The 27,789-nt window shown below is 44.6% G+C and overlaps 1 protein-coding gene across 1 annotated transcript in view; it reads right to left on the reverse strand.

Moving 5' to 3' along the window:
- Positions 1 to 4,079: 4,079 nt before the first annotated feature.
- THSD4 (thrombospondin type 1 domain containing 4) overlaps positions 4,080 to 27,789 on the reverse strand; it is a 146,781-nt gene continuing 123,071 nt past the window's right edge. The window contains exons 7-12 of the mRNA XM_083586569.1: positions 27,268 to 27,472; positions 25,615 to 25,788; positions 20,010 to 20,183; positions 12,771 to 12,950; positions 10,497 to 10,641; positions 4,080 to 8,255 (exon numbers count right to left, since the gene is read on the reverse strand). Of these exons, the coding sequence (XP_083442695.1) occupies positions 8,113 to 8,255; positions 10,497 to 10,641; positions 12,771 to 12,950; positions 20,010 to 20,183; positions 25,615 to 25,788; positions 27,268 to 27,472 (1,021 nt within the window). The 3' untranslated portion in view covers positions 4,080 to 8,112. The remainder of the gene's footprint in view (positions 8,256 to 10,496; positions 10,642 to 12,770; positions 12,951 to 20,009; positions 20,184 to 25,614; positions 25,789 to 27,267; positions 27,473 to 27,789) is intronic.

The following is a 27,789-nucleotide window of genomic DNA, read 5'->3' on the forward strand; positions in this document are numbered from 1 at the left end:
GTAGTTGTTTAATAATAGATGGTTTTTGAAGCCTGCCGTCGTTCCTGCAAGTGGACATGAGAAAGAGAGGTGGAAGGGAGAGAAAGCGTGACTATCACAGCTTCATCTGTCATACAGAAGCCCATAGGGAATCCATTCTGAATTTCTATATGCCTTGTCTGAATTAGGCTACACAAGTGACATGTAGACCTGTGATTCTTCTTAAGGATATCCTCCCCTCCCTTTAAATCAAAAAGCATTATGAGGCTGCAAAACGTAGAAGCCCAGCCAACCCCAAGCCCACCCCTACCCAACTGATTGAAGGCTGGGCTGGGGCGGACGGGGGCTCTGGGCTGGGGATTAGCCACCCCTGGTTTAAGACATGCCTTACCTTGAAGTGTCAATTATTACCACAAAAGTAGATGTGAGAAGCTGCTGCTGGCAGAATTTTTCTTTTGATGGGCCAGTCCTACCATGAGGCAAAATGAGGCAGTCACCTCCACGAAGGAGGATATCCCATCCCCAGAGTCCAAGTGGGATTCAACTGTCAGTCTGGTTGGCTTTTATAGTTGGAATGGAGGGAGGTGCCATCTTCTTGTCTTCCCCAAGCAGCAACATGTCTTAGGCTGCCTCCACTCTCTGCTCACGGATCCTCTTATTATAACCTTTGTCTGCTGGCCCTCCAAAGTGCACCAGCCTTCCCACTCCAGCTATTCCTATTGCACCAGCATTGGACTCATTCTTTATTATTATCCTGTAAAGGAACTCAGAGTGGTGTTCATGGGGGTTTTGCCTCATAAGGACCCTGTGAGGCGGGTTCAGCTGAGAAATGCTGGCCCAAGGCCAATTTGGGGCCTTTAGGGGGAGAGATGTTTGAACCGGAGATATTCCATTTAGTATTCTTCACTGCCTCTCCATGTATGATTTCTGAGGACAAGAAAGGAATCGGAGGTTTCCAGTCCTAAGGAACAGGATCCACTGAAAAGCTAGACTTCCTTCTGAGTAAAATGTATTAAACGGTGCTGTAAAGCACAAGTCATTGTGTCAGGCATTTTAGTCCAGCAAATATATCCAGGCAGAAAACTTCTTTCATTCCAAGGGCCACATTTCCTCATGGACAACTTTCTGGAGGCCACATGCCAGTGTAGGGTTGGGCCAAAGGTATAATAATAACGATTAAAAAAAAATATTATTTATACCCCACCCATCTGGCTGGGTTCTCCCAGCCACTCTGGGTGGCTTACAGCGTATGTAAAAACATAATAAAAACACCAAGTGTTAAGAACCTCCCACTACAGGACTGCCTTCAGATGTCTTCTAAAAGTTGTATAATTCTTTATTTCCTTGACATCTGACAGTTCCACAGGGAGGGAGCCACTACCGAGAAGGCCCTCTGCATGGTTCCCTGTAACTTTGCTTCTCACATTGAGGGAAACATCATTGGAGGAGGACCTCAGTGTCCAGTCAGGACGATGGAGGTGGAAAAGCTCCTTTGGGCATACAAGGCTGGGGCCACTGGCTTTCAAGGTCAGCACCAACACTTTGAATTGTGCTCGGGAATGTCCTGGGACCCAGTGTAAATCCTTTAGGACCAGTGTTATATGGTCCCAGTCACCAGTCTAGCTGCCGCATTCTGGGTTAGTTGTAGTTTCTTTGGATCAGTTTCAAAGGTAGCCCCACATAGAGCACATTGCAGTAGACCAAGCAGGAGATAACCAGAGCATGCACCACTCTGGTGAGACACTCTGTGGGCAGGTAGGGTCTCAGTCTGTGTACCAGGTGGAGCTGGTAGACAGCTGCCCTGGACACAGAATTGACCTCCATGGACAGCTGTGAGTCCAAAATGACTCCCGGGCTGTGCACCTGGTCCTTCAGGGGCACACTTACCCCATTCAGGACTAGGGAGTCCCCCACACACCCCTGCCTCCCTGTGCCCCAGAAACAATACTTCTCTCTTGTCGGAAGGAGGGCAATAGATGTGACTTCTACACACACACACCACCCTCTGTCCAAATAACCAAAAGGCATTTTCACAGTTCAAGAGCAGACACTAGGAGTGTCTTAATCAGGGTCAGGGAGGGGGTGATCCAGGGAGAGTCATGAGAGCCAGAGAGTCTTGAGGCCGCACGTCTGACCTATGCAGTTGAAAAATAAAAACAGTGAAACCCAAGGCACATATTCATAACTCAAAAATATTGTTTTTGGATTATATTTGTGTGAGAACCACACGACAGAAACGTTTTCACTCAGATTCTAAAATGTCCATAAATGTTTCCATATAAAGATTTTCTAAAGGAATGAGAATTTTTACCCAGTCATCTGGAAGGGTATGTTTAAAGTCTACGAGCCAAGTATAGTTCCCTTTTTATCCTTTATTTTTTTATTCTTGATGTAAATCTTCAACTCTCTCAGTTGGTTACTGTGAAAAAAGCAAGAAATTGAATCCAAAAACTGACAGCTAAGTCCAACACAATTCTGCTGGTGGAGGCAGGAGAATACTGCAACCATTTTAAAAGATGCATCTTGTACCAAATTTAAGAACATCTAGGGCAGATCTGAAACCAAACTAATAACTTTGCAACATGATTCACAGGCTGCAAAATATCTCTCTCTCTCTCTCTCTCTCTCTCTCTCACACACACACACACACACACACACACACACACACACAGTGGCCGAGTTTGTTAATGCTTTAGGTGGCGGGTGACAAAGAAGGAGTCCTTCTAGGATCAGTATTGGGAGCTGTGCTTTTTAACTTGTTTGTGAGCAATCTGGAGTCTGGGTGAGAAGTCAGGTGGTCAGGTTTGTTGATGATACTAAATGGTTCAGGGTTGTTAAAACAAAAAGGATTCTGCTCAGCTCCAAAAGGGCTTCTCTAAACTAACTGAATGGGAGGCAAAATGGCAGATGAAATTCAGCATAAGTGATGGATGTGGGGGCAAAAAACCCAATACTTTCACATATATGCTCAGGGTGTGTAAACTTTCTGTTATGACTTTGGGGTCATAGCAGAAAGCTCAATGAAGGTGTTGACCCACTTTGCGGCAGTTCTGAAAACAGCAAATTCCATGCTAGGAATCATTAGAAAAGGAATTGAACATAAAATTGCCACTGTCAGAATGGGATTATACAACTCTATAGTGAGACCACACTTGGAACATGATGTACAGAATATGATAGAGTTGGAAAAGGTTCAGAAAAGGGCAACCAAAATGTTTAAAGAGAGAAGATGGCAGCGCCCTGGAGGAAAGCAGGACATGACCCCATTAGGAAACTACTAAATTTGATAGAACACAGCAAAACAACCAAATCTCCACTGACAGTCATGTCTCTAGATATCCTTTGATTGTATGGAATGGAAATACTTAATAGAAGTATTAACCAGCATGAAATTCGGCCCTAACTTCCTAGATATCCTTAAACAAATTTACTCTATGGCTTCAGCAAAAATCAGAATCAATAATCAACTATGCAATAGAATGAAAGATCATTCTCCCCACTCTCTCCTCTCTTTCCCCCAACCGCATAATGCATATGATAACGGTATCTTATACTGAATGTAAACAAACTTTTTCAGACTCTGAATTGAAAGTGGAGACTCTATATGTAGTTTTCTTTGTTTGCTTGTTACATGAGAAAATCTTTAAGAAAAACTAATTTTTAAACGCCAAAATGTTTAAAGAGTTAGTGCAACCTCCCTTTGAGGTTGCAACATTTCGGGCTTCTTGATTTAGGGAAAAAGTTGCTTAAGGGAAGACATGATAGAGGTGAGTTTATGCATGGTGTGGAGGAAGGAAATAGGGACCCCCCTCCCTCTCTCATAACACTGGAATCCATTGCCATCTAGGGAAGCTGAATGTTGAAAGACTTCAGAGAGACTAACTGGAGTTGTTATTCGCACAGTGCACTGTTGGAACTATGTGAAGAAGTACCTTCTCTCATCTGTACTGCAAAAATTCTGCTGCTCCCCAGCATCTGCCACCCGGGGCTGCTACTTCACCCTGCCCAACCGTAGGACTGGCCCTTCTCATGACTTCATGGAAGAGGCAGGATTCGAACTGTGCTGACATTATCAACTACAAAAGACAACTCACAGGATGGGATGTTTGTTCAATTTATTCCCCCCCCCCCAATAATAAAAAATAAATTAGTCAAACTTTTTCCCTATTGGAGAAAATGTATACAAATATGAAAAAGATGCTGTACAGAACTGGTTCAGGTGCATTGCTGGTGATATATTCCTGAACTAGTACTTAAGTATTTTCAAACTTATACATCTCCCACTTTTTCTTTAAAAAAATCCATTTGTAGAAGTGGATTATTAACCATGAATTAAAGAAAACATTAACTATTGATTTACAGTACAATACTTTTATATATGTCAGTGTGGTATAAAACTCTAGGCCAGAGACTGGTTAGTATTGCCAAAAGAGCTGGACAGAAATGTCAATGGCATATATAAATAAATCCACTTTTAGTCCCTTTTTGTAAAACAATTGAACAAACAAATTCATATTCTAAATAATAGAACTATTTTGATGCAGTGGCTTATTCCATATAGACACAGCTTAGAATACATTTTTCCTATAAACATCTTGTATTTACAAATATAAAAAATAAGTTATAACAAAGTATATCCTTCCTTGTTTCAGACAGGCTGGGTTAATTTCAGGTGTGTGGCGATCTGGGCAATTCTCCACTGCGTGGGCAGACCTGGCCGTGTTATGTATGTGCCTGTTGACTGAAGATGAGCCAACGCTCCGTCCTGCCTGGGCTCAGACTGGCCCAGAAAGAGCAGATCTTTTTTCTCCCCAAAGTTGGAAATGGCTCTGCTGGTCCCTGAGGCAATCTGAACTGATTTAGGATCTGGGTAGGCAGGATGGAGATGGGAGAGGGTGGGATTCTTCTTCCCCTCTGATTGAATCATAGCTGAACAAGAACTTGGGTTCATAACATTCTCCTTCTTTTTGAGGTGAGCATTGCAAGCCCCACAAGGCTAATATTTCCAGGCTAAGAGATACAAGTCTTGGTGCCATCTCTACCACCGACAACTTCTTTTGGCGTCTACACCAAAAGAGCAAAGCAGCTGTTAGGTTGCATCAGGGGTAATCAACACGGTGCCTCCAGATGTTGCTGGAGAACAATTCCCTTTGTCCCTCACTGTTGGCCAGGGTGGCTGAGGCTGATGGATGTTGAATTTCAACAGTCATCTGGTGGACACCACATTGACCTACAGCACACTGGTTCTGTCATGGGCATGTCTGAACATTGAATACAGACCTCTAAACACTCTTTCCCATCACTGCTAATAGGAAGAAATGAGTATTACTGAACAGCAGCAAAAGGAAGAGGGGTACGTCATGCACTGGAGCCAGGGTAGTCCACAAGGGGTGCCCTCCAGATGTTTTAGACTACAACTCCTATCAGCCACAGCCAATACATGGCCAATGGACAGGGATAATGGGAGTTGGAGGCCACCATGTTGTTTACCCTTTTACTAGTATTACACATGAAATATGTAGGTGGCTCTAGCTGTGATGGTTTACAGTGGCCACATCACCAAAGAAAGGAATATAGATCAGAAAAAAGAATGTTTAAAACACATGCTTATTTACTACAGATCAGCTGGGGTACTCATGTGGGGAACATTCTTCAGGACTGTTGGGGTCTGGGTCCTTACGATACAACCTTCCCCTGCTCTTCAGTCCTAATGGTGTTTGTCTTTTAAGACGGCTAAGATAAAATGAATGATGAGTCAAATGTTGGGTGGGTGGCCAGCTAAATGAATCTCGAATCACTAGGAAGGACGATACAACTTCCAGTCAAGTCAGATTTTGCGCACAGAGTGGAGAATGCACTATCTTGTCCTTTGCCTCAGGCAACAAAATGGATTAGAACACTCTTGAGAAGCAATGACAAAATGGCTGCCATGTGGGGATAGGGGTGGAATCTTGGCACTTCCAAAAGAGCAGAAAATGAGTTGGGGCCACAACATGGCCCCTGATCAGTGAGAAAAAGGCACCTGCTTCACTGTTCTCACATGCAAAGAGAAGTTCTTAGTGATTCTCCTGGGTGGAGAATGGATTGGAAGAGGATAGGTGTCCATTGCTAGCATCCAATGAAATGTGGGTATGGTTGGGGGGGTTGGGGGGGCAGGCTCAATGCAGGACAGGCTGAGTCAATGCAAACAGGTACTGACTATGAAGAATGAACATTTTCTCATGCAATGTGGATTTTTGAGAGGATATATACTGAGACCTTTTGCAGGCACCATAGGAGATATTGGCCAGCACACTGCTGCCTGTGGGCACTGTGTTGGTGACCCCTGACTCAGAAGGAGGCCACCTGAGGTGCAGAGCATTAAAAGTAAATGCACAGGTTGAATGTCATCAAATGCATCATCCCAAAAGATGAGACAAATTTGTATAATAACTTTATATGCTGATTTATCTGTATGTATAGATGCAGATTTAGAAACAATTACTATAATTTAAATAGAAACACAATACATCCCATCATACTAGGGACAGTGACCAGGGGGCCTGTGTGTTTGCTTAGTCACCTGACTGGGTGTCGATGGGCAACTTGGATGCCCCATGTGCTCTCCCTTCTGATGGCCATCGTTAAACCGGATTTCAAACAGAGGCTGGTCCTCTGAAAAGCAGAGAATGTGGCCACCTTAGCTGCCGGCCAGAGAAGGCAATGGATGTGCTGGGTGGAGAAAGAGTCTGACCAGGTATAAGGCGGCTTTCTGAGTTTATTTTTAAGTGATCACAGGACAGATTAATTGTAGTGGAGGGAGACCGTCTAGTAATCGCTGCCATCATGAAATTGGTCGGGTGCATCCTTTTTGACTTTGCCACACATCAAGATAGCCAGTATTCAACAACTATTGGCACTATTGGCATTTGCCAACACCATGGGGCAGGGGACCCTGAACAAGGACAGCAACATAATCACCATTATTGGGACCAACAGTGTGTATGTGTCACAAACAATGAGCTAGCCTTCAAATTTCAGAGCTTTCCTCAGTAATGATGTAAACTACTAAAAAGAAAGGGGAAGTGGTTGAAGAAAGAGAAATATGTATGTTGCGCTTATAGCATTGTGGGCTGGATCCTTTGAGGGAATTGGGGCAACACTGCCCGTCTGCCCTTTATGCAATGCTGTGGTTTTGGGGATGTTTTAATTTATTTATTTATTACAAAAAAGGCCTGACTGGTTATATGTAATTTTATATGCAAAATTATGTGCAAAATTTTAAAATACATGTATTATACATATAAAAGTGTCAAGCCCCAATGTGGCACTTTATTACTGCAGCATAATTTTATAAGCACTAATACAAAAGTATTTCTGTATAGTTATATGCATTCTTGTATGTATCTGTTTGAGAGCTGGTTGCTTTGGGAAACCTGGAGCGTATATGTATAGAAAATCATACATATAATCATTTATTAGAATAATGAACATATGCATATAATAATGCATATAATCATTTATTAGAATAATGAACATGATGTGTGAGCATAGCTCATTTTTTAAGCAGAACTGGGGTTTTTTTAAGAAAATGCCATCCCTGGTTTCATCCTGGTGGGAATCATTTATTATGTCCAAGCAGGAACAAGAAGCTCTGCCTTGATACTAGCAAAGTTTCCAACATTTTTATTAGGTGTCATAGAAGTATTATGTAAAGGAAAATGGTCCTGAGGAAGAGTTTGATGCCAGTCAAGCTCAATGTTCTGGGATTTTCTCAGTACAGTCCTATGCATTAGAAGTAAGTTCTGCTGAGTTCAACGGGGCTTCCTTCCAGGCACAGGACTGCTGCTTTCATTGACCCCTACTGTCCCTGCATGGATTATTAGTTGACTCTGCCTGAGACATTTCCTTACATCTCCCAAGATGGGCTTTTGCTTGGCTGTGCTTAATGATGTTTGGAAAAACCCAGTTTTACAGTGTACATTTCCAAAAGGGTTCCTATACAGTGTGCTAGCGATATCACAGAAGCATGCACACCCTCAAGGGGTGCGCCAGTATGGGAAACCTCTCTTTTTAAAAGGTAGACTCTGTTTCAGTCCAAGCAGCCACAAATGACTGGGCAGAAGTCCAGCGATGCCAGCGATGGGGCCGTGGTTATCTGCGCCCCAGAAACCCAGACTGCCTGTTGGCCACTCTCAAGCACGAAGCGCAACACGCTGTTTTGTAATATGTGTAGACACACAGCCGGGCTTGCACGACAACGTTGCAGTTGTAATATTTGTCTTTGCAGTTTTCATCTGGAAAGGACAAAATAATTCCTTAAACAGGCAATGGCTAAGGGGTTAGCTTGTGCCACAGGAACTTGTGCACTGACTGAGACCAGCAGGGAAGTCTCTGCTCCAGGCCCTGTATCATCCCCATGATGGCATGAGCTCCTTTCAATAATAGCACCTCAATCAGTCTTCACTAACCCAGTGCCTTTCAGATGCTTTGGACTTCACAGTGGCCATGAAGTTTAGTATGAAATTCTCACAGTAAACACATTTTCTATATGCAGTTTTGATTAATTTTAGAAAGCAATTGTCCTTGACGTAATGCATTTTTGTATGGTTTTTGCATCAATCGACCACTTCAATTGGCAGAACTGGCACTACTGCAGGGCCCACATAATGCCCATTCTGTACTGGTAAGAACTCGGTTGTTTAGTGTGGCAGCACCTGCCCTTTGGGACTCCCTGTCTAGGAAGAGCAAGCAGGAGCCTCCACTATCTTCTTTTGTGCACCTGGAGAAAACAAGCATTCTTTTTTAGGCAACCCTTCCCAGGTACTTAGAAATGCCAGTGTGAATTCTAATCTGTTTTAGCATTTTAAGTTTTCCTATAGGCCTGGGTAGCTCAGTTGACTAGAGTCTGGTGCTGCTAATGACAAGGTTGCAGGTTCAGTCCCCCTGAGGGACAGCTGCCTATCGCTGCACTGCAGGAGGTTGGACCAGATGATCCTGGGGTCCCGTCTACCTTGACAATTCTATGATTCTGTATGTTTGGCTCCAATTTTTTCTTGATTTTCTTATTTTTACCTTTTTGTTAGCTGCTTTGAGGGTCTTTTAAAAAAATATTGAAGCAGTGTATAAATTTTATGAAATAAATAAATAAATAAATGATGAATCTGTTTATTTTATATTATTTTATAAAATTTATATACTGCCTGCTTGTAAGAAGAAATTCCAGCCCATCAGGGTCTCCTGCTTATGAGAGAACAAAATTAGTGTCTAAGTGTCTATCTGCGCCTTGTTAAGTTGACCCTAGAAAAGTTGTTTCATTTTATTCTTGAAAGCAGAGCAGATCTGCTTCCAAGTTTTGGATTATCTTTGACATTCAATGGGGTGCAAGTTTCTTCCTGCAAAGCTGCAGTTTAAGCTGATCTGTAGGATTAAGGCTTTTTTTTTTTTTTAACCGTAGATGTTAAAATCAAATTTTGTTTCTAAAACTCTTCAGGGAAAGTAGAAGTCTAGATGAGCATTTAACATTCTCGGTGCTGCTTGGTGGTTTGTGTATGTTGGAGTTTTTTCTTCTTCCTGCACCTAGCTTTGCTTAAATAATACATTTCCCCAAACCACACGGCTTAAATAATACATACACCCAATCACTTTTGTTCAAAGTCAAGTACAAATCAATTTCATTTTCATGATACCTAAACACAAGGTAGCAGGCCGTTGTGTTTGACTGGCAGGCACTGTAGCGAAGCGTTAATTGCTCAGCAAAACCCAGCTGTTTGAAGTGGAAGAGAAATTGCAAAAACAGTGGCAATTATTATTCATACAAATCCTACACTGTTGCAGATGCAAATCTTGAATTTGAGCCATAGTCCTGGAATGTTGTACATGGGGAACCTCTTTAGTGATTTCAGCTTTGAAAAGCTGACAGAAGAATGGGGGAATTCAAATTCCTATTTGACAATTATTTTTCTCCCATTTTCTGAGGAGTTGGATCAGAAGTGGGGAGAACGAGAGGGAGGACTCTGGGAGGGAGGAGGTTCCAAGAACGAAATCAAAGGAGAACGAGAAGGTTCACCATCTGTGCTCTTCCAGATATTTTAGGACTCCAGTTCCCATCATTCTCTTTGTCTACATCAAGGGTAGCCAATGTGGTATCATCCAGATGCTGCAGAACACACATCCCACCGTCTCTGATCATGGTGGTCAATGGGAGTTGAATACCACAACATCTGAAAAGCACATTACCTCCCCCCCGATGTAACAGCATACAGGTTGCTGGTAGAATCTTTTAGAGACTTCCTGGGCACTCAAAAGTTGTGTGTGCCAATAAAAAGACTAAATCCCAAATGAAAAACCAATATACCTTTCAAAAGAAACTTGCTTATTTTGGTCTTGTTAAAAAGAAAAACATACACACACCCAAACTATTACATTTTGTTAAAATCTGACCTTATTGGCTTGCCTCAGTAGGCACAGTGGGTCAGTTTCATTTTTCCTCCACTAGATGGAGTTCCACAATTAGAATAATGGCAACATTACCCTACCTATTTCGGGTATGCAGTCTTGAGTGTTGCATTGCTCCTTCTCTTCAGGTTTAAGCTGGGAGTCACATCTGCTGCTGGGCGTCATTTCATCAGAGAGACATCGCACCTCTCGGACACGGAAGCCGCCTTCGCAGGACTTTGAGCACTGCAACGCATTTAAAATAAATAAATAAATGCTCTGGCAAAGTATGAAATTAAGAAAGCAAGCCACACTCACAGTGCAGCCCTGTGTATGTTTACTCAGAAGTAACCCTCACTGCAATCCACCACACTGTGACCAGTACCAACATTACTCAGTCATTTTGGGAATTTCCACAGATCAGGAGTGCCATGCCAGGTGTTGGCCCAGGATCAGCCCCAAATCAAAAGATCAACAGAACATCAACTGTGTCATTTTGCAGCTTCTAGTTTATTGCTTTATCAGAATGCTGTTCTCTTGCCTTAAAACAAGAGTGGTAAGAGTAATTTGCCCTTCTGTGTTGTCATGAAAATCTATCCAGGAAGCAAAGCACTCAAAGCAAAGTAGGAGAGTGGGCAGAGCTGGGACAGCCAAAGCAATTTCCTCACTTAGCAGTCTGAAGCAATTTGGGATCATATTGTTTTCAAGGACTCTGGGAGGGAGGAGGTTCCAAGAACGAAATCAAAGGAGATTGAGAAGGTTCATCACACACACACAGCCCTCTGAAGACACCCAAGTAAGAAGGAGCTCTTCACAAACCACTTGATGTCCACTAGACCTATTTTTATCTCAGTTGAAGGAGATACAGGAATGTTTTGAGTTGTGCAGAAGAGACAGGTTTACCTGTCAGCAGGGTGACTGTCAAGAACCTTTGTATGCTTCTTTCCTTGTAACATTTACAGCCCACCTTTCTTCCAAGGAACCAAAGGTGGCAGGTGCGGCTCCTGTTCCTCCCTTTTGTATCCCCACAGCCACCTAACCCAAAGATACCCAGTGACTGAGCAGGGTTTGCAGTCCTGGTGCCCCAGGTGTCCAACACTCTAACTTGGGGGGGGGGGGCGACCTCCAGTCATGCAGTCAATTGTGGTCCTCCAAGCTTCTCCATCTGACTCCCCTCAGGTCACGCACACTACCAAGTCACACCATCTCTCCCCGAGGCCACACCTCTCAGCAGCTTTACTCCGTACCCTCCTTAAGTGTTTTTGCTAAGTTGGGATTTGCCCTTGCTTGCCTGGATGGAGGATAGAGCTCTCTCTCTCTCTCTCTCTCTCTCTCTCTGTGTGTGTGTGTGTTTTCTTTCTAGAAACTAGCCTACATGTCAAAGGTAAAATTCATATTAATTGTTCTTCTCACTTTTGCCTCTGGCCCCACCCACCACCAAATGGCCCCTGGGATGCTCTCCAGAAGAGAATGCGGCCCTCAGTTTGAAAAGGGTTCCCTCCTTCTGCTCTAAACCAAGGGTATTCAAGCTCCCCAGCTAAGATAGCTGACGTTCTGGGAGTGCTGGCAAGGACATGAGGTCTAGAAACTTATTAGTGGGAAATGGCGGCTGCATGCAGCTACCTAGGCGAACTGGATGCTGATGACCAGCCAGTTGGGTTCCTTGCTGAAGATGCTTTCATCAGCGCCTTGGAAGCAGACTAAACAGACAATTCCTTACTTGCATTCCTGCAGTGTTAAATGTCACTGCACGGATTACTTCTTTAAGTCAAGTCCTCAAAAGGAAAAACTTGGAAGGTGTCAGGTCTGGTAGCCTGGAGGCAGGCAGATGGTTCAGCAGAGAGGAGAGGGAAGCAGTTCAACAAGGAATCAAGCGGGAAGGCAGACGATGAGAAACTCTGCATGACACAGCTGAGTGACAGAGCACCTGCCTTGCATGCAGAAGGTCCCAGCTTCAATCTCCAGCACCTCCAGGTAGGGCTGCAAAAAGCCCCTTGTTTGAAACACTAGTCACTGCCAGTCAGTGCTGACATTAGTGAGCTAGATAGAGATTCCTCTGTTCAGTTTGACCAGCCACTTTCAAGGTCTGTGTGGGAGCTCCTCGGAGGACTAGAAGCTGCACCTCCACCAGCTATCATGTCACCTCTCCCTGGCTCCAAACCCTGCATCCTTTCCTCACGGGGGAGCCCCTCCACTCCCCGCAGCTAGTTGTGGGCTTCCCACACACCTCTGGTTGGCCACTAGGAGAAGAGGAGGCTGGACTAGGAGGGCCTTTGGCTCTGCTTAACCTCTCCAGGGCTGGCCATAGGAACAGACTTCAGCTGAGCATTTGTGTTTTGGGCAGAGGAATCAACCAAACACAGCCGAGTACTTACCGTGCTCCATTCGGTGCTAAACCATTTAGCGCCACAAGGCTTGAGGTAGCAGGTCTGCTGGTTGGGAGGTGTCTCCAGAAATGAGCACTCCTCAGGGCTCAGCATGTCAAAGCTGCTTTCCGTTTTTCGGATACAAATCACTTCTCTCTGCTGAGTTCCACGGCCACATTCAATGGAGCACTATACATAAGCAAACAGAAAACAGAAGTGGAGATACATACTCATATGTTTACTTCATAAACTTTAGACTGTCTTTTTTGTTGATTGCTTAATTATAATTTTTTTATAAATAGTCACATTTTTCTATTCTGTTTGGAAACCACTCTGAGGTTTCCTGCAACCAAGCGGTTTATAAGTTTTATGAAGCATAGAGGAGGTTTACAGACAGAATAAAATAATAAGGTTATCAGTAAAAGCAGATAAAAACAAATCTTTAACAAGTTCAAAAGGTAAATTCAGCAATAAACTAAAAACAGATTAGACGATACATCAACACTCTACATGTCTGGAGGGGCTCGTCTACACAAAACTGTCTTCAGCAGGCGCTGGAAAGAGTGCAGTGAAGGCCCTGCCTGGCGTGAAGAGGCTCCGTGTCCCAGAGTGTAGGTGCTGCCAAACGTCAAAGATCCATTTCTTACAGATGTTGAACAGGTATTATGGGGCACCTGGAACAGGGCCAGTGCCATTGATCAAAGTGGTTGAGTGGGCATATATGGCATAAGAGGTATTCTTGCAGGAAAACTGGTCCCAAGTTGTTAATGACTTTATATATATATAATGGGCAACCAGTGAAGATCTCTGAGCACAGGTGTTATATATGCCAGCAATCGTGTTGCAGTATTCTGCACTAACCACAGATTCAGGATAGGTGCAAGGGAAGCCCCACAAAGAGTGTATTGCAGTAAATGTAATGGAGGTAGCTTATATAAAAGGTCCCACCCCCACCCCACCCCGTCTCAGTTGGTTGCTTACCGTTTTAAATACGCAAATTTTATGAATTAAAATATTTCACCGAATCTCCATAAGTGAACTAGCTTTTCTCCCCCCCCCCCAATAAAGAGAGCACAAAATATAACCCTTTTTTCACCATCAATATTTTTGCAGCCGTTAGCAAATTCTAAACAGAACTCAGAACTTTTAGAAGATATCTGAAGGCAGCCCTGTATCAGGAAGTGTTTTATGTTGGACATTGCATTATGTTTCTATATGTGTTGGAAGCTGCCCAGAGTGGCAGATGGGTGGGGTATTATTATTATTATTATTATTTATTATAGTGGTTGCTGATGGATATTGCCAGAACTTGTCTGTATTTTTTTGTTTGTTCCTGTGTGTTCCTGTGTGTGTGTGTGTGTGTGTGTGTGTGAGAGAGAGAGAGAGAGAGAGAGAGAGAGAGAGAGGGAGGGAGGGAGAGGGAGAGAGAGAAACAGCTGGCCTTTGGTATTTACACTTGGCCTGTTATATTCGTCACATCTTTGTTCCCAGAGACAGATAATGCTGCAATCATTTGACTTGAATCAGAAAGATTAATTGGTTTTGCCCAGCAAGCAAAACAGACAGGAGGCTCCACCTTTCAGGTTTAATAACTGTTCCATTTAGCAAAGCAGCTATATCAGTTCATGAGATTAAGGCAAATAAAGCAGGACTCTTCTTGCACCACAGAAATGTCTCGTTCCACTTTAAGATGATGGGGATACATGAAGGGACAAACTACACATTTGCAGTCAATTGCATGAGACTTTGTTTGTTTGTTTGTTTGTTTGTTTGTTTGTTTGTTTGTTTACTTAAGCAATGAATCCCCAAGCAGTTGTCTAAAGCTGCAGTCAGTGAGGACTGATTATGTTTCTTTTTCCCATGGGCACATTCCTTATCAAAATATTACCTCCCAACAACTTTTTTTGCCCTGTAATAGACTTTGCTCTCTCAACCTGTCTCCTGATTTAATGGGATTATATTAATTGCATTTTTAATAGTATGGTTGGTTATATTTCAATGCTTGTATAATTTGTGAATTCACTTCAGTATTACTGAGAAGTCAATTTGGGCTTTAAGCAGTTTACATTAATTATTATTATTATTATTATTATTATTATTATTATTATTATTAGTTCTTTGCTGGCAGAGCTCTGAGGAAAGCCCTGAAATGGGGCATTCTGAGTGTGGGTGGGGGCTGAGGCAGCCAGGGATCCACTGGATCCCAAGCTGGGCTCACTGCCATCAGGCAATGGCATTGGGCCTTCTCCAGGCCTGACTGCTGTGCCAGCCTTGAATTTCCCTGCCACCCTCACCTTTCGCTGTGGCCACTGTGAGCTCTGCCCCTCGGCAAAGTCCCACCGGCAGCGGTTGGGGCAGCTGGATTGCAGTCTAACTAAATTAGGCCTGGGGGGGGGTGTCCCGGGAGTCTCCTCAATGGCGCACTGTTCACCTGAGAAAGTGGTGCATTTATCGGAGGTGAGGAATGGTGAAACGGACCCTGTTGGGCTTAACTTTTTTGTTCTGCCCCCAGCATTTGAGGTGAGAATTCAGCTTGGCTTGCTCCCGCCCCCCTTTCCCATTCTGTTTGATATGGGGGAAGTTAGATGCCACCAGGGTTTCCTTTTCATCTCCATAGCCTGCTCCTGAGGGAGGGGGCTTGGGCCCAGTTCAGAAACAACTTTTGGCCCAGGTAGCCCTTGACTGAATCTTTAAAGGTTAAATACACAATACAGTACCTGGCACTTTTTGGAAAAGGTCTTCAGGAGAGAAATCCAGTGCTATATGGGTTTCCATGTCACTTGAAAAAGGCTTTAAAAATACCAAAACACGCTTAGCACAATTTACTTAAAAAGAAGAAGAAGAAAAAGAAGGGGGAGCCTTGTTTTTACTTCTGGTAGATATTAAAAGCACAGGATGCTTAACCAGCCCCAAGTAATCACTTTTAAATTGGCCCAGGGACACTTCAAATGCCTGGAAGCCCCTCAAACAGAAGAGAGCAAAAACTTGACGCTGCTTCCCAAGAGGGGAAGAGGCATGTCTTCACCCAGGCCTTTGATACCTGAGATGTGTGTTTGCAGGAACCACCATGTTCCTGTGAATGTCAAGACTTCTGAACTGTTTTTTACTTCAATTCTTTCCTGCCAGGCCTTTGGCTTTGAATTATCTATGGCCTCCTTTGGTGGGTGGGATGTTCTAATCCTCCTCCCCCCTCCCCCTCCCCCCTCCTATTACTACTACTACTATATGCTACCTCCCCTTCACCCTAACGTGCCAGGGCAAGTTATAACATGTGAAACAACATTAAAGTATTGTCTTAAATTAACATGAAAACTTAAGATCTTTCTTGGATCAGATGAATGGTCCATGTCGTCCCACATCTTGTCCTCACAGTGGTTGACTAGGTAAAGCCCACAAGCGATACATGAGCGCAATTGCTCTTTCCTACTTGAGATCCCCAACAGGCATTCAAATACATGCTGCCCTTGATCACTTTACCCCCCTCCATTCATTTGTCTAATCCCCCTTTAAAGCCTCCCAGACTGGTGGTCTCCACCCCCCCTCCCATCCTTTAACTATGGTGCAAAACAGGGTTTCCTTTTGTCTGTCTGGAATCTCCCAGAATTCAGAGGTTGCCCAAATTTCCTTGAAACATCATTTTCAATAGAAATTTGGGTGGCCGCTCTAGATGGCAGATATGAAGCATAGAAATGATGGAATAACTTTTTAGCAAGCATGTTTGGAAACTGCCAGAGGTTCATAATGAAACCGATTTGGAAGAGACACTGATAATCTGCTCTAAACATGACTACAAATCAGACGGTCTGAATGGTGCAACCACCATTTTCACCACAAATCAATCTTCAACACATATTTATTTTTTTACACTATATTATATATTGTAGCTGACCAGTGGAGAATTAAAATATTATGGGTTTTAAAATGTCCGTGGCTGCATATTCCTGAAGAATTTATTACTTTAGAGAAATAAATTAGAAGCCTGAAGCAATATGGTAGATTTATGGATAAACTCTCTGTGGGTGCTCCGGAGTTCAAGACATAATTCCTGTTAACAGCATTGTAAATTGCTGGTCCCAGAGGCAATTAACTCTTGGGATGCCAGTTAACATAACAGAACCTTGGAGCTGGTCCACCATTCAAAGGTCTATGCTGGGATGGGGGAAGATGTCTATGCAAGAAGAACAAGGATTGGGTGCTTTTCCAGGACTATTAAGCAGATGCACTCTAACAGTGCCCCAATATGAAACAAAGCTGTAAGATGCTGATTGTAAATGTTTGAGAGGGGCTTTCAATATGCATCAGCTTTTGTCCTGAGAGAGAGAGAGAGAGTCTGAGTGTGTTGAGCGAATGCTGCATTTCATTATGATTCCATAGCTTGGAATTCTGTGAAATTCTCGGCTGGCATTTTTATTACTTTAAGTTGCTTTTGTTTACATAGCTCACTACTAATCTAATTTAGATCTTTTTCCGACAATAAGAGAGGGGGCAGAGGGCATGGAGGATTAAAAAGGGGGCCAGTTCTATTGCAGAAAGCCTTGAAGTCCTAAAAGCTTTATCGTGCATTTTGTGAGACTAAGCAGTTTATTAGCATGATCAGCCATATCAGGGAGTCAGTTATGAAAAAACGATAAAATTCTGATCATCAAAGTCAGAGATATAGGCCAGCGGTCAGCAAACTTTTTCAGCAGGGGGCTGGTCCACTGTCCCTCAGACATTGTGGGGGGGGGGCAGGACTATATTTTTTGGGAGGGGGGAATGAACGAATTCCTATGCCCCACAAATAACCCAGAGTTGCATTTTAAATAAAAGGACACGTTCTACTCATGTAAAAAACATGCTGATTCCTGGACCGTCCACAGGCCAGATTTAGAAGACGATTGGGCCAGATCCGACCCCCGGGCCTTAGTTTGCCTACCCATGATATAGGCCTTTCCAGTGCTGAGACTAAACCAAACTCCACTGAGAGTAATGGCTTGTCCACACCAGAGTTTGCATTCCCATTTAATTTGTGTAGTTGTAAAGGTGGTGTCTCCCCTTCGCATTAACACCCCGGCACAGTCGGCTTGATATTTACAGTCTTTATTACATATGTACAAGAAACAGCTACAGTTCAGGATTATGCATCCGAACCCATTGAGTCAGATTCGGGGAGTGGCTTCCTTCAATTCCCACACCAACAAAGTAGGTGTGGGAATTGCGTGATACATCTTTGATCCTTAGTTTATTTCCCTCCTTGTCTGTGCTGATTTGAAAGCCCCCTCCCTTCCAGAGTCTGAGCTCCCTTCCGGAGCCTCTGGGTGGTTGAAGGGCTCTGCAGCATCCCCGAGCCCCTGCTCCGCCTCTTCTGTCACTTGCTCCTCCAAATTCTCCCTGACAGTAGTGCACATGATGTGACCCTCAAACCACATCAATCTCAAATCTTTCCCCTTGTAAATTTGGTTTCAAAACTGCTTTCCTTGGGGGTTGCAGACTATTTGTTTTAGCGTTTTGGGGTGGGTGGATCCACTGTCACTTTCTGCTATTTCTCTTCCCTTGCCCACTAACTCATTACCTGAATTTCTTTATCACTTTTGCTTGTAACTATTTCTGGTGTGCTTCAGGAATTCCCTGGTTCTTTCATCCTTCAGATTTGCACAAAACCAGAAAACTGCCCAAGCAATCACCATTAGACATTTCTACAGTAGATATATTGAGCAGCAATCTGAAAAATGTGTGCTGAGAATTTAGTTGCTTTCATTTTCTTTTCCAGTGTGCTAGTAAGGGTGAGTCAGGAGCTTAGCCACACACATATATCCTTTTGACCTCTCAGATTTGCACAAAACCATAAAACTGCACAAACAGATTTACGATTACTTGACATTGTGTTTTGCACAGTTCTTTGGTGGGTTTTTAAACCACCAACAAGGCATGCCCTATCAGTACTTAACTGCCATAATAGAATCAACAAATTAGAATGCAGGGACATACACAAAAGCCTAGTCCTTTGCACAGGAAACACCAACCTTGCTCCTCATATACTAATTCAAAAGCATGTTGTGACCCACCCTGGGACATTAGCATGAAGGGTGGGTAATAAATCAAGGACTGGATTCAACTAAACAGTGACTGCATTGGGAGCCATCTGGAGCCAGCACAAGTCCTGCTAGCACAATGGGCTTCCCCCACTCCTCCCTGGAGAACTCCCAGAACAGCACACACTCTGGGAGTGGGAGACACATAGGGCACAGTTTTTCAACATTTTTGAACCCATTGCTCCCTTGACCAACTACAATCTTTCTGCGGCACCCCTGTAGAGCTCAGGAGCCCAGTTATGTCACCCCTTGCCTGCAGCTCCTCACCACCTTTTCAAGCACCCTCCCTTGTGGAGTGTTCCCTCAACCTCCCTCCTCTCCCCTCTCCTTGGGAATCCTCTGGGCAGCCACTGCTGCCCCCTGGTCTCTGAGTTGCCCCCCCCCGCCGCCCCAAAGAGAGGTGCCTCCTCACACTGCCCCACAGGGGCCTGGAAAGAGGATTCCCCCCAGCCTTAACAGGTGAATGTGAGGCCAGCACCTTACCTTGGGAGGCAACAGTGGGTGCTGCCAGGCCTGCATGGCATAATGGCTCCCCTTCAGCACTGGACACTCATCTCCCAGGCACTGGCAGAGGAAGAGGGGTGCAGGGACCCACCACAGGTCCTAACACATTCCCAGTGATGTCAGAATCCAATTTGGTCTGAGTGATCTCTTCTGGTTTTCGTTTGGGGTTTGGTGTCTTGGGGGATTAGCTTAGTTTGTCAAGTCCAGGTATGGATCAGCCAAGGAGTGTTGGGCTCAGCTCTTCCATCACTAGCTAACCGTTATGAAGAAATGGCCAAATAATTAGGGAGAAGGACAGATCCCTAATTGATCCGTCAGCACCTGTTTCTCTCCAGTTTAACTGGTTGAGGGAAAGTGGCCAGAAGGAATACAACCATAGGAGCAGAGAGAGAAAGAAACACCATTCAGATCTCTTAATGGAATTGTGTAGGGTAAAAAGACATTGAGAACATATGGAGCCAACAAAGGATAATTCTTCAGGAATAATAATGATAATAATAATAAACCCAAACATTCTGGAATGTGATGATTGCTAAAAGTATTTCCCCCCAAAAGACCAATAAATATAATAAAGTAAATTAATAAAAAAGAGCCACATAATTAACTCGCCTGAACTCTGTTTTTCTTAATTTTTGCTGGATCTTCCCCCAAACATTTTGAAGATGAACAGTACCTGGCTCCAGCTTCCAGCAAACCATTCCACTTTCCCCAAACATGGCCCATTGTCACAGGGTGTGGTCTCTGCTGGTCTGTTGTGTCCGCAGCCCTCCAGTGGTAAACTGCTGATGTGGTTGGTCATGCATATGACGGAGCGTGTCCGGACACCAGAGCCACATTCGGCTGAGCACTGTCATCGTGGGAGACAACGAAGACATCCGTTAGCCCAACTGCTGCTTTAGTGAAAGCAGTTGTGAAATGCTTGGAAGGTGACTCAAGGGCTCTCTGGCACAAGAAGGTACACAAATCCAGATCAGGTTCTGACAGCAGGAAATCCACATTCTGCAATCAGAATGTATATTCAAAGAGGAATCTTGCTTTGGAAGAGGGGAAAGGGCAAAATGGAAAGAGAGAGAGAAGACAGGGAGAGGTTTCCAAGGTGTCACCTGTCTCCTGCCACTTACTCATGAAGCTTAGAAATCTGCTCTAGATAATGATGACGAAGATAAGTAAAAATTGACAGGGTGCTAAATTCTATGCAAGATAGCATAATATGGTGATGCGTGACCTTCTGGGTAACTGAATTGAGGTTTCCATCAAAAATACTTGATAGTAATACCCTAGACAGTGTTATAGTACTCATGCAGCCTATTCTGTTGGAAAGAGATATGCAAACTTTTGGGACTGAGGACCACAATCCCTTTGGTGAATTGGTGGTGCTGTGAATAGCCAAAGCAGAAAGTCTCTGTCTGTCTGTCTCTCTCTTTCACACCCACACCCACACACCTACACACACAGGCCTGATCCAGCAGGCTCTTCTTATATTCAATGAGCCTTTCATCCAGTATAAATCCTAATTTGCTGGCAGAGTGTCTATACATCTTTCTGCTAATCATTCACTTATTGTGCACACAAAGTGTGTTCCTTTAAAAAAAAAACCCATTGATTTGTTATGCTAGGGGGTGACAGAGCATTTTAATCCACTTTAATTTAAATTTCTTGGTATTTGTTTGAATTCCTCCCACAAAACACTCACAGCCTGGTGGTACCATTTTGGGTCATTAACATTCCACGTCCACAAAGTATTTCAATTGGCTTCTGGTGCTTTCAGCACACTCAGCTAGCAATATTACTTGTTGAGGTTCTCCAGAAACTGAGTTCTGTTCTAAGTAAGCTGAACAAACGGATCACATTTCAAATTAGATGCCAACTAAGAAGATACTGACTTGCCCCACTCTGTGCTGTGAGATTTCAGCGCAGATTAACTGCTTGCAAAGGATATTAAAGGGCTTCAGCAGCAGACTTGGAGCCAGGATATTGTTGGGCTCTTGAGCTTTATTTCCATCTTTTAAAATTAAAACAAAGACATTTCTCTGCAAAAACCAGACACCCAACAGCATGCTTAAGCTTCTTGAAAACATCTGGGTGACATCATAAAAGCAGCAGAGGAGCCTTGCTGGCTCAGACCAAAGAGGCTTGTGTAGGCCAGCCATGGGTTCAGCCATGGCTTCAGACTCAAGAGCCTCTGGCTGCAGACTTTCCTGCTGTGGACGGCCAGGGCAGGTGTCACGCTCTGAGCTTGTTGCTGGAGATCATGAAACAATGGAGCCCGAGAAACATGAGCCCCCTAAGAAGAACCTCCTGGATGCTCATGGGTGTCTTCACAGAGGGTCCACTGCAAAGGGTCACCATACATCTGGTATTCAGTATTTGGCTCAACAACTTTGCCCAAAAAGCTCAAGAACTTTTGTGTCCAGATTTTCACTTTTTGATATATGGCAACCCTACCACTGCAGGAGCCAGCCAGCTCAGGGAGTACACCATGGAAGAGGCTGGAGAGCAGAGTGGGAGTTTTCAGGCCAGAGGGCTGGCTCTTTAAGAACGCCCTAAGTCACAAGGGGTGGAGCCAGAGAGAAGTCAGTTGCATACACACCACACACTTAAAACACGCTTCTGCCTCCAAAGAACCCTAGGAGCTATAATTTGTTAAGGGTGCTGGGAATCTTAGCTCTGTGAGGGGTAAACTACAGTTCTCAGGATTCTTTGAATGGGGGGGTGTCTCAAATTTGTTTAAATGCATGGTGTATATGCATAATTTTTCTGACACTTTTGCCCCCTCTTTTCTTTCAAAGAGTTCAGGGCAGCATGGGTGGTTCCCCTGCTCCTGCCCTTGAGGGAATCCAGGGCACGGAGCATCCAGCGGGTGCGCTCATCATTACTCCATGTGAGCAGCAAGTGTGCAGTCTGGGTTTTAGCAACTGCTGTGCTAAAAGTTCTTAGGCTTGAAATGGTGGGAGCAGCACCACTTGTAGTTGTACAGCAACAGGGAACTCTCTTACAGTGGGGGGAGGGTGGGATTTAGTTCAGTTCACATCTCATAGAATCATAGAGTTGGAAGGGACCCTGAGGATCATCCAGTCCAACCCCCGGCAATGCAGGAATAGGGATCGAACCTGCAACCTTGGTGCTGCCACTCTAACCACTGGGCCATCTGAGCTAATGAATCATAGAATCATAGAATCATAGAATCATAGAATCATAGAGTTGGAAGAGACCACAAGGGCCATCGAGTCCAACCCCCTGCCAAGCAGGAAACACCACCAGAGCACTCCTGACATATGGTTGTCAAGCCTCTGCTTAAAGGCCTCCAAAGAAGGAGACTCCACCACACTCCTTGGCAGCAAATTCCACTGTCGAACAGCTCTTACTGTCAGGAAGTTCTTCCTAATGTTTAGATGGAATCTTCTTTCTTGTAGTTTGGATCCATTGCTCCGTGTCCGCTTCTCCGGAGCAGCAGAAAACAACCTTTCTCCCTCCTCTATGTGACATCCTTTTATATATTTGAACATGGCTATCATATCACCCCTTAACCACCTCTTCTCCAGGCTAAACATGCTCAGCTCCCTTAGCCGTTCCTCATAAGGCATCGTTTCCAGGCCTTTGACCATTTTGGTTGCCCTCCTCTGGACACGTTCCAGTTTGTCAGTGTCCTTCTTGAACTGTGGTGCCCAGAACTGGACACAGTACTCCAGGTGAGGTCTGACCAGAGCAGAATACACTATTACTTCCCTTGATCTAGATGCTATACTCCTATTGATGCAGCCCAGAATAATGTGCACCTACCTACTTTGCACTTCCCAAAGCAAGGCACAAATCAGAGCCATCCCTAAAACACACAGACAACTGAATTTTCTTGTAAAGTTTTGCAACAAAAAATTTGTACAAGAAAGAAGATGTATATATTAGGGGAGAGCGTGCGTAAGAAGAAAATACAATGACTATTTGGAAAAGGGGCTTGCAAAACTATGTATAGTAGGAGAAATTGTACAGTCAAATAAAGACTTAAAAATAATCACAAAGTGATGTGCAAATGGGAAGAACTGCCAGGGCGGGGGGGGGGGGGTGAGAAACTGAGAAGAACCAAAATTGACAATTGTGTCCATACTGAGTTTTTACCAGTGGCTACTGGCTGCCATTACTTTCCCACAACCACCAGCAGCCTGAAAGCCACACTGAAATGGTGCTCTGTGAAGATGCCAGTGGTATGTTTGTGCACAATCCATAATGTCACCTACCTTTCTACCTTCTGAGACTCACAGCAGGTTTATTGGGTGATTTCAAATAAGGAAACAGCACAAAGGGGTGAACGTCTTTCTTCTCAAGTACTGAGGCCCTGATCCAAATCTCTCTCTCTCTCTCTCTCTCTCCCTCTCCCTCTCTCTCTCTCTCTCTCTCACACACACACACAGAGAGAGCAAACACACAGCTGCTTTTAAAGGAGTTTTGATCATGGATCTCCCATGGGACCTTGACTGTAAGGCACTCATATTTCTGTGGGTACGTGTGTTTGAAAGAAGTCACCTTAAAATCCAAACTCCAAAGGTAATAATGAGAGAACAGCTGGTGAATTGTGCCCAACACAGTAGCAAACATTTGGAAATGGTTAATATGAAGAATGCACCCAGTGTTTCTCTTGCTGTACATAAAAGCATGCATTGCATAAAAACAGATCTCACCCCACACACATAAAGGCACCTAGTTCTTCCATTTCTTTGCTGCAACATAAATTAATGCAATAATTCTTTCTTTAAAAAAAAATTCACAACCTATCCTTTGGGCATTCAGCAAAAAATGTTCTAAAAGCATTCTCCAGCATAAAAATAAATAAATGAAGACATATTTTTAAACTTGTGTGGGAACAAATAGTACATTCAGTGGGAGGGGAGAAAGGAAAATGAACTCGTAGCTGATCTGTATGTTCAACCAGGTGGATTTGCACCAATCCTGGATCTAATCCAGAACGCTTTAGTCAGTTTATTTATATTTCGCTGTCTTGGAGAATAATTCTTTTTCTTTTATGCACATGAGATAGAAATCCAATAAATTTCTAAAGAGACGTTCATCTCTGTGTAAAAGAAAATAAGCAAACACACTTAAAAATACTTTGTGATTATAAATTAAAAACGAGTCTCTATTACAAGAAGATCCTTTGAGCCTTTGCCCTGACAAACAAGCTTTGAGGAGCAGGGAGATTCTGGCAGGCTCCACAACTGCCAGGAAAGAGGTAAGAATCATCATAAAAGGATTGGATTGGAAGACTTTAAAAAAAGAGAAAAGACCCAGTTCCTTCCCTTCTCCCCCACAGACAGGAGCACCTACTCATCAGATCCCCATGTGCAACCTGGTGCAATCACAGTGTAATCCCCACCCCCAGAGCTGGTGCACTGCAGAGGCCTGTTGGTGCCTAGGAGGAAGCCATCTTATTCCAGGTCCAGCTAGCCTGTGCCAGGACAGACTCACCTGTGGCTATACAGCAGAACAGATGCCAACTCCTGCCAGCAGCAGACGGAATGGCCAATGGACAAGGGTGACGCCAGAAACATCCAGAGGCCATTCCTGGCCTACACTGGCTGGAGGCAGTTCTCTGGGGCCTGTGGCTGAGGTGTTCCCCTCACCTGCTGCCTGCTTTTCTTTCTAAACTGGGGGTATCAAGGTTCAAACCCGGGTGTCATGAGTCCCAAAGAGATGTGTCTTGAAGAGACATAGTGGAGGGGCTGGTCGGACCCAGACACATGGTGGGGGAGCTGCCCGCTGCCGACTGTGGAGAGGGGACCCAGAAGGTTGGGAGAGGGTGTGCTGGGGCCTTGAGGGAGAGAGCAGTCCCCCCAGGAGGGAGTGACAGACAAGGAGCCAGATTCCAGGGGGGTCCCAGTGGGGGACCCTCTTACACCTCACATCTGGCTCCATGCCAGCCTTGCCTCGGATCCCAGTGCCCCCTCTAGCACTGCCAGAGCCCACTCCTGGCCCATCGTCTCAGAACAAGTTCGGTGCTCACTTTTGCCTCCCCCCCTTTTCCATGCTCAAATTCTGCCTCTCCTGTTACCACACAATGGGACGCAAGGGGGAGGCGCACAGTCTGTTGGAACAACATCCTCACTTGCTTAGCATCTGTTCGGTCTCTGAACCCCATTTTGCTGAGGTGATGTACTGATTTGAGCATTAAAGCATTAGGACAGAAAAAATACTCCAGAGTTTCAGATCTTTATCCAGTGAAATGATGCATGCAAAATATTTGCCTTGCCACTAAGCTTGAGCTGGAAGATGACCATTACAAGCCTTACCCGGTCGCTCCATTCTGTAAGAAACCAGCTCTTTGCGCAAGGCCCCATGTCACAGTTCTCGATATCGTTTGGGCGCAGCTTCATGTTACATTCTTCATCATCAACGACATCTCCAAGATTGCTGACACACTTCACATCTCGTGTCTTCTGACCCACTCCACATGGCACGGAGCACTAAAACAAGAAAGATCTCTGGGTCGGGCAGGCACACAGGGATTGCATGCATTTATTCATTTTGATTGTGTTTCACTTCCTTTGTACCCTGCCCTTCCTCCAAAAGTGTCCAGGGCAGCAAGAAGTACAATTCAATGAAAAATGACCAAAAATAAAACAGAGTTTTGCTGAGGTTTTGATAAAAATCAGTTTGTTATTCATACGTTCTTCTTATGCTGGTCTGTGATCGTAATAAAGTTGTGTGTGTGTGTGTGCGCACGCTTGCAGGGCTCTTTTACTGCATTGCAATGAAATAAGGAATTGATGGCTGTGGCAGTGATTGTATAAACCTGCCCTGCCAGGCAAATAAATATCCAGGACTAAAATACTATTTTCTATTATGTCATTGTTGCAAATTGGATGGAATACAGATTATGTTTTACAGTTGAAGCATATTTTAAATTGTGAACACTAATATAACATTTGGAGCTATCCAACAAATGGCCTGAGATTTTGATGTTGAAATTCTCTACTCCATCCCACGTAGGTGCATGGAAGATGAGGAAGTTTAGAGGGCCCCGAACCTCACCATCAGCATTTCCAATGGTCCCGAACCTCACCATCAGCATTTCCAATGGTCTCAGCAAGAAGGAGCAGGTGCTGATGAGAACATAAGAAAAGCCCTGATGGACCAGGCTGAAGGCAGGGATGGGGAACCTTAGGCCAGAGGGCCAAAGGCAGCCCCCCCAAAACCTTTCTATTTAACCCTCAAGACTCTTCCCTGGCCCTGCTTTGCCGCTTCCAGGAGGGTTTCTGCCAGGCTCCAATATGTCCTTGAACTCTCTTAATGCTTCTTGTTTTCCTGCATGGAGGGCAGAGAAGGGTGTGCAATGTGGCCCTCAGGTTGAGAAAAAGCTATCCACTGCTTTCAGTTATACAGTGGTACCTCACAAGACGAAATTAATTCGTTCTGCGAGTTTTTTCATCTTGCGAAGCACGGATTCCCTGGGTATTAACTGTTTTAAGAAAAAGGAAACAAACTCGCAAGACGTTTTCGTCTTGCGAAGCAAGCCCATAGGGAAATTCGTCTTGCAAAGCAACTCCAAAAACGAAAAACTCTTTCGTCTTGCGAGTTTTTCATCTTACGAGGCATTCGTCTTGCGAGGTACCACTGTATACTTTTCCCCTTAAAGGCCATCCACGTTCCCCAAGCTCACAGGAGCGGCTTTCCTGCTAGCCTCTTCTACCTGCCCTTTCGTAAAACATTCGGACAACTTCCACGTTATGGGTGACATCCAGTGTTTTGGTTCCATGAATGGAAGGACGTTCTGGTTGAGGAAGGAGAGTTGTGAAAGGAGCCCTTCCACAAACGGAGTGAGAACACTGGAAGTTCCCCAGTGTTGCAGGATCAGGGCTGGTGCAATGTCAGCTGCAGCCACTGCTCCTGAAAGGTAAGCCTGTTGGGGGGCATGTTCTGTGCTCTGAATCATTCCTGTTTACCGATGTCCATTCTGTCCGAATTTGCCATTCGCTGCAGATCTTCAGCTGGCACGTACTTGTGGTCTCTGGTTTCTCAAGATGGTGGCAGCGGTGTGGCTGGACTGTCAGGGTGCGGTTGGCATAGATCTGCCGGCACAGGACTTGGCGGTGCTGCATCCCGAGGCCGCAGGTCTTGCTGCATTCCGACCACTCCCCGATATCCCAGCTAAGAAATGCAGGAAGGAAGAAGAGATGGGAGTCATTCTATATCTGTTTCGGGGTGGAGAGCCTCAAGCCTGGTGGCATTGGTAGGGAAATGTGGCCCTCAATACCTCTCTGTCTGGCCCTTGCGACTCTCCCCAGGCCATGCCTTCCCCAGCTCCACCCTCCACTGGCCTTGCTTCACACCCTCCCTGGGATATGAGGGGTGCTCGAGTGTGGGTAGAAAGTAGCCCACGGTACGAAGACAATATTTGCCTTCATTGCCCCACCCACTTTTGCCTCTGGCCCCACCCACCACTAGGATGTGGCCCCCAGAAGGGA

The sequence above is a fragment of the Podarcis filfolensis genome, assembly GCF_964270895.1.
Source record: "Podarcis filfolensis genome assembly, chromosome: 14".
Lineage (NCBI taxonomy): Eukaryota > Metazoa > Chordata > Lepidosauria > Squamata > Lacertidae > Podarcis > Podarcis filfolensis.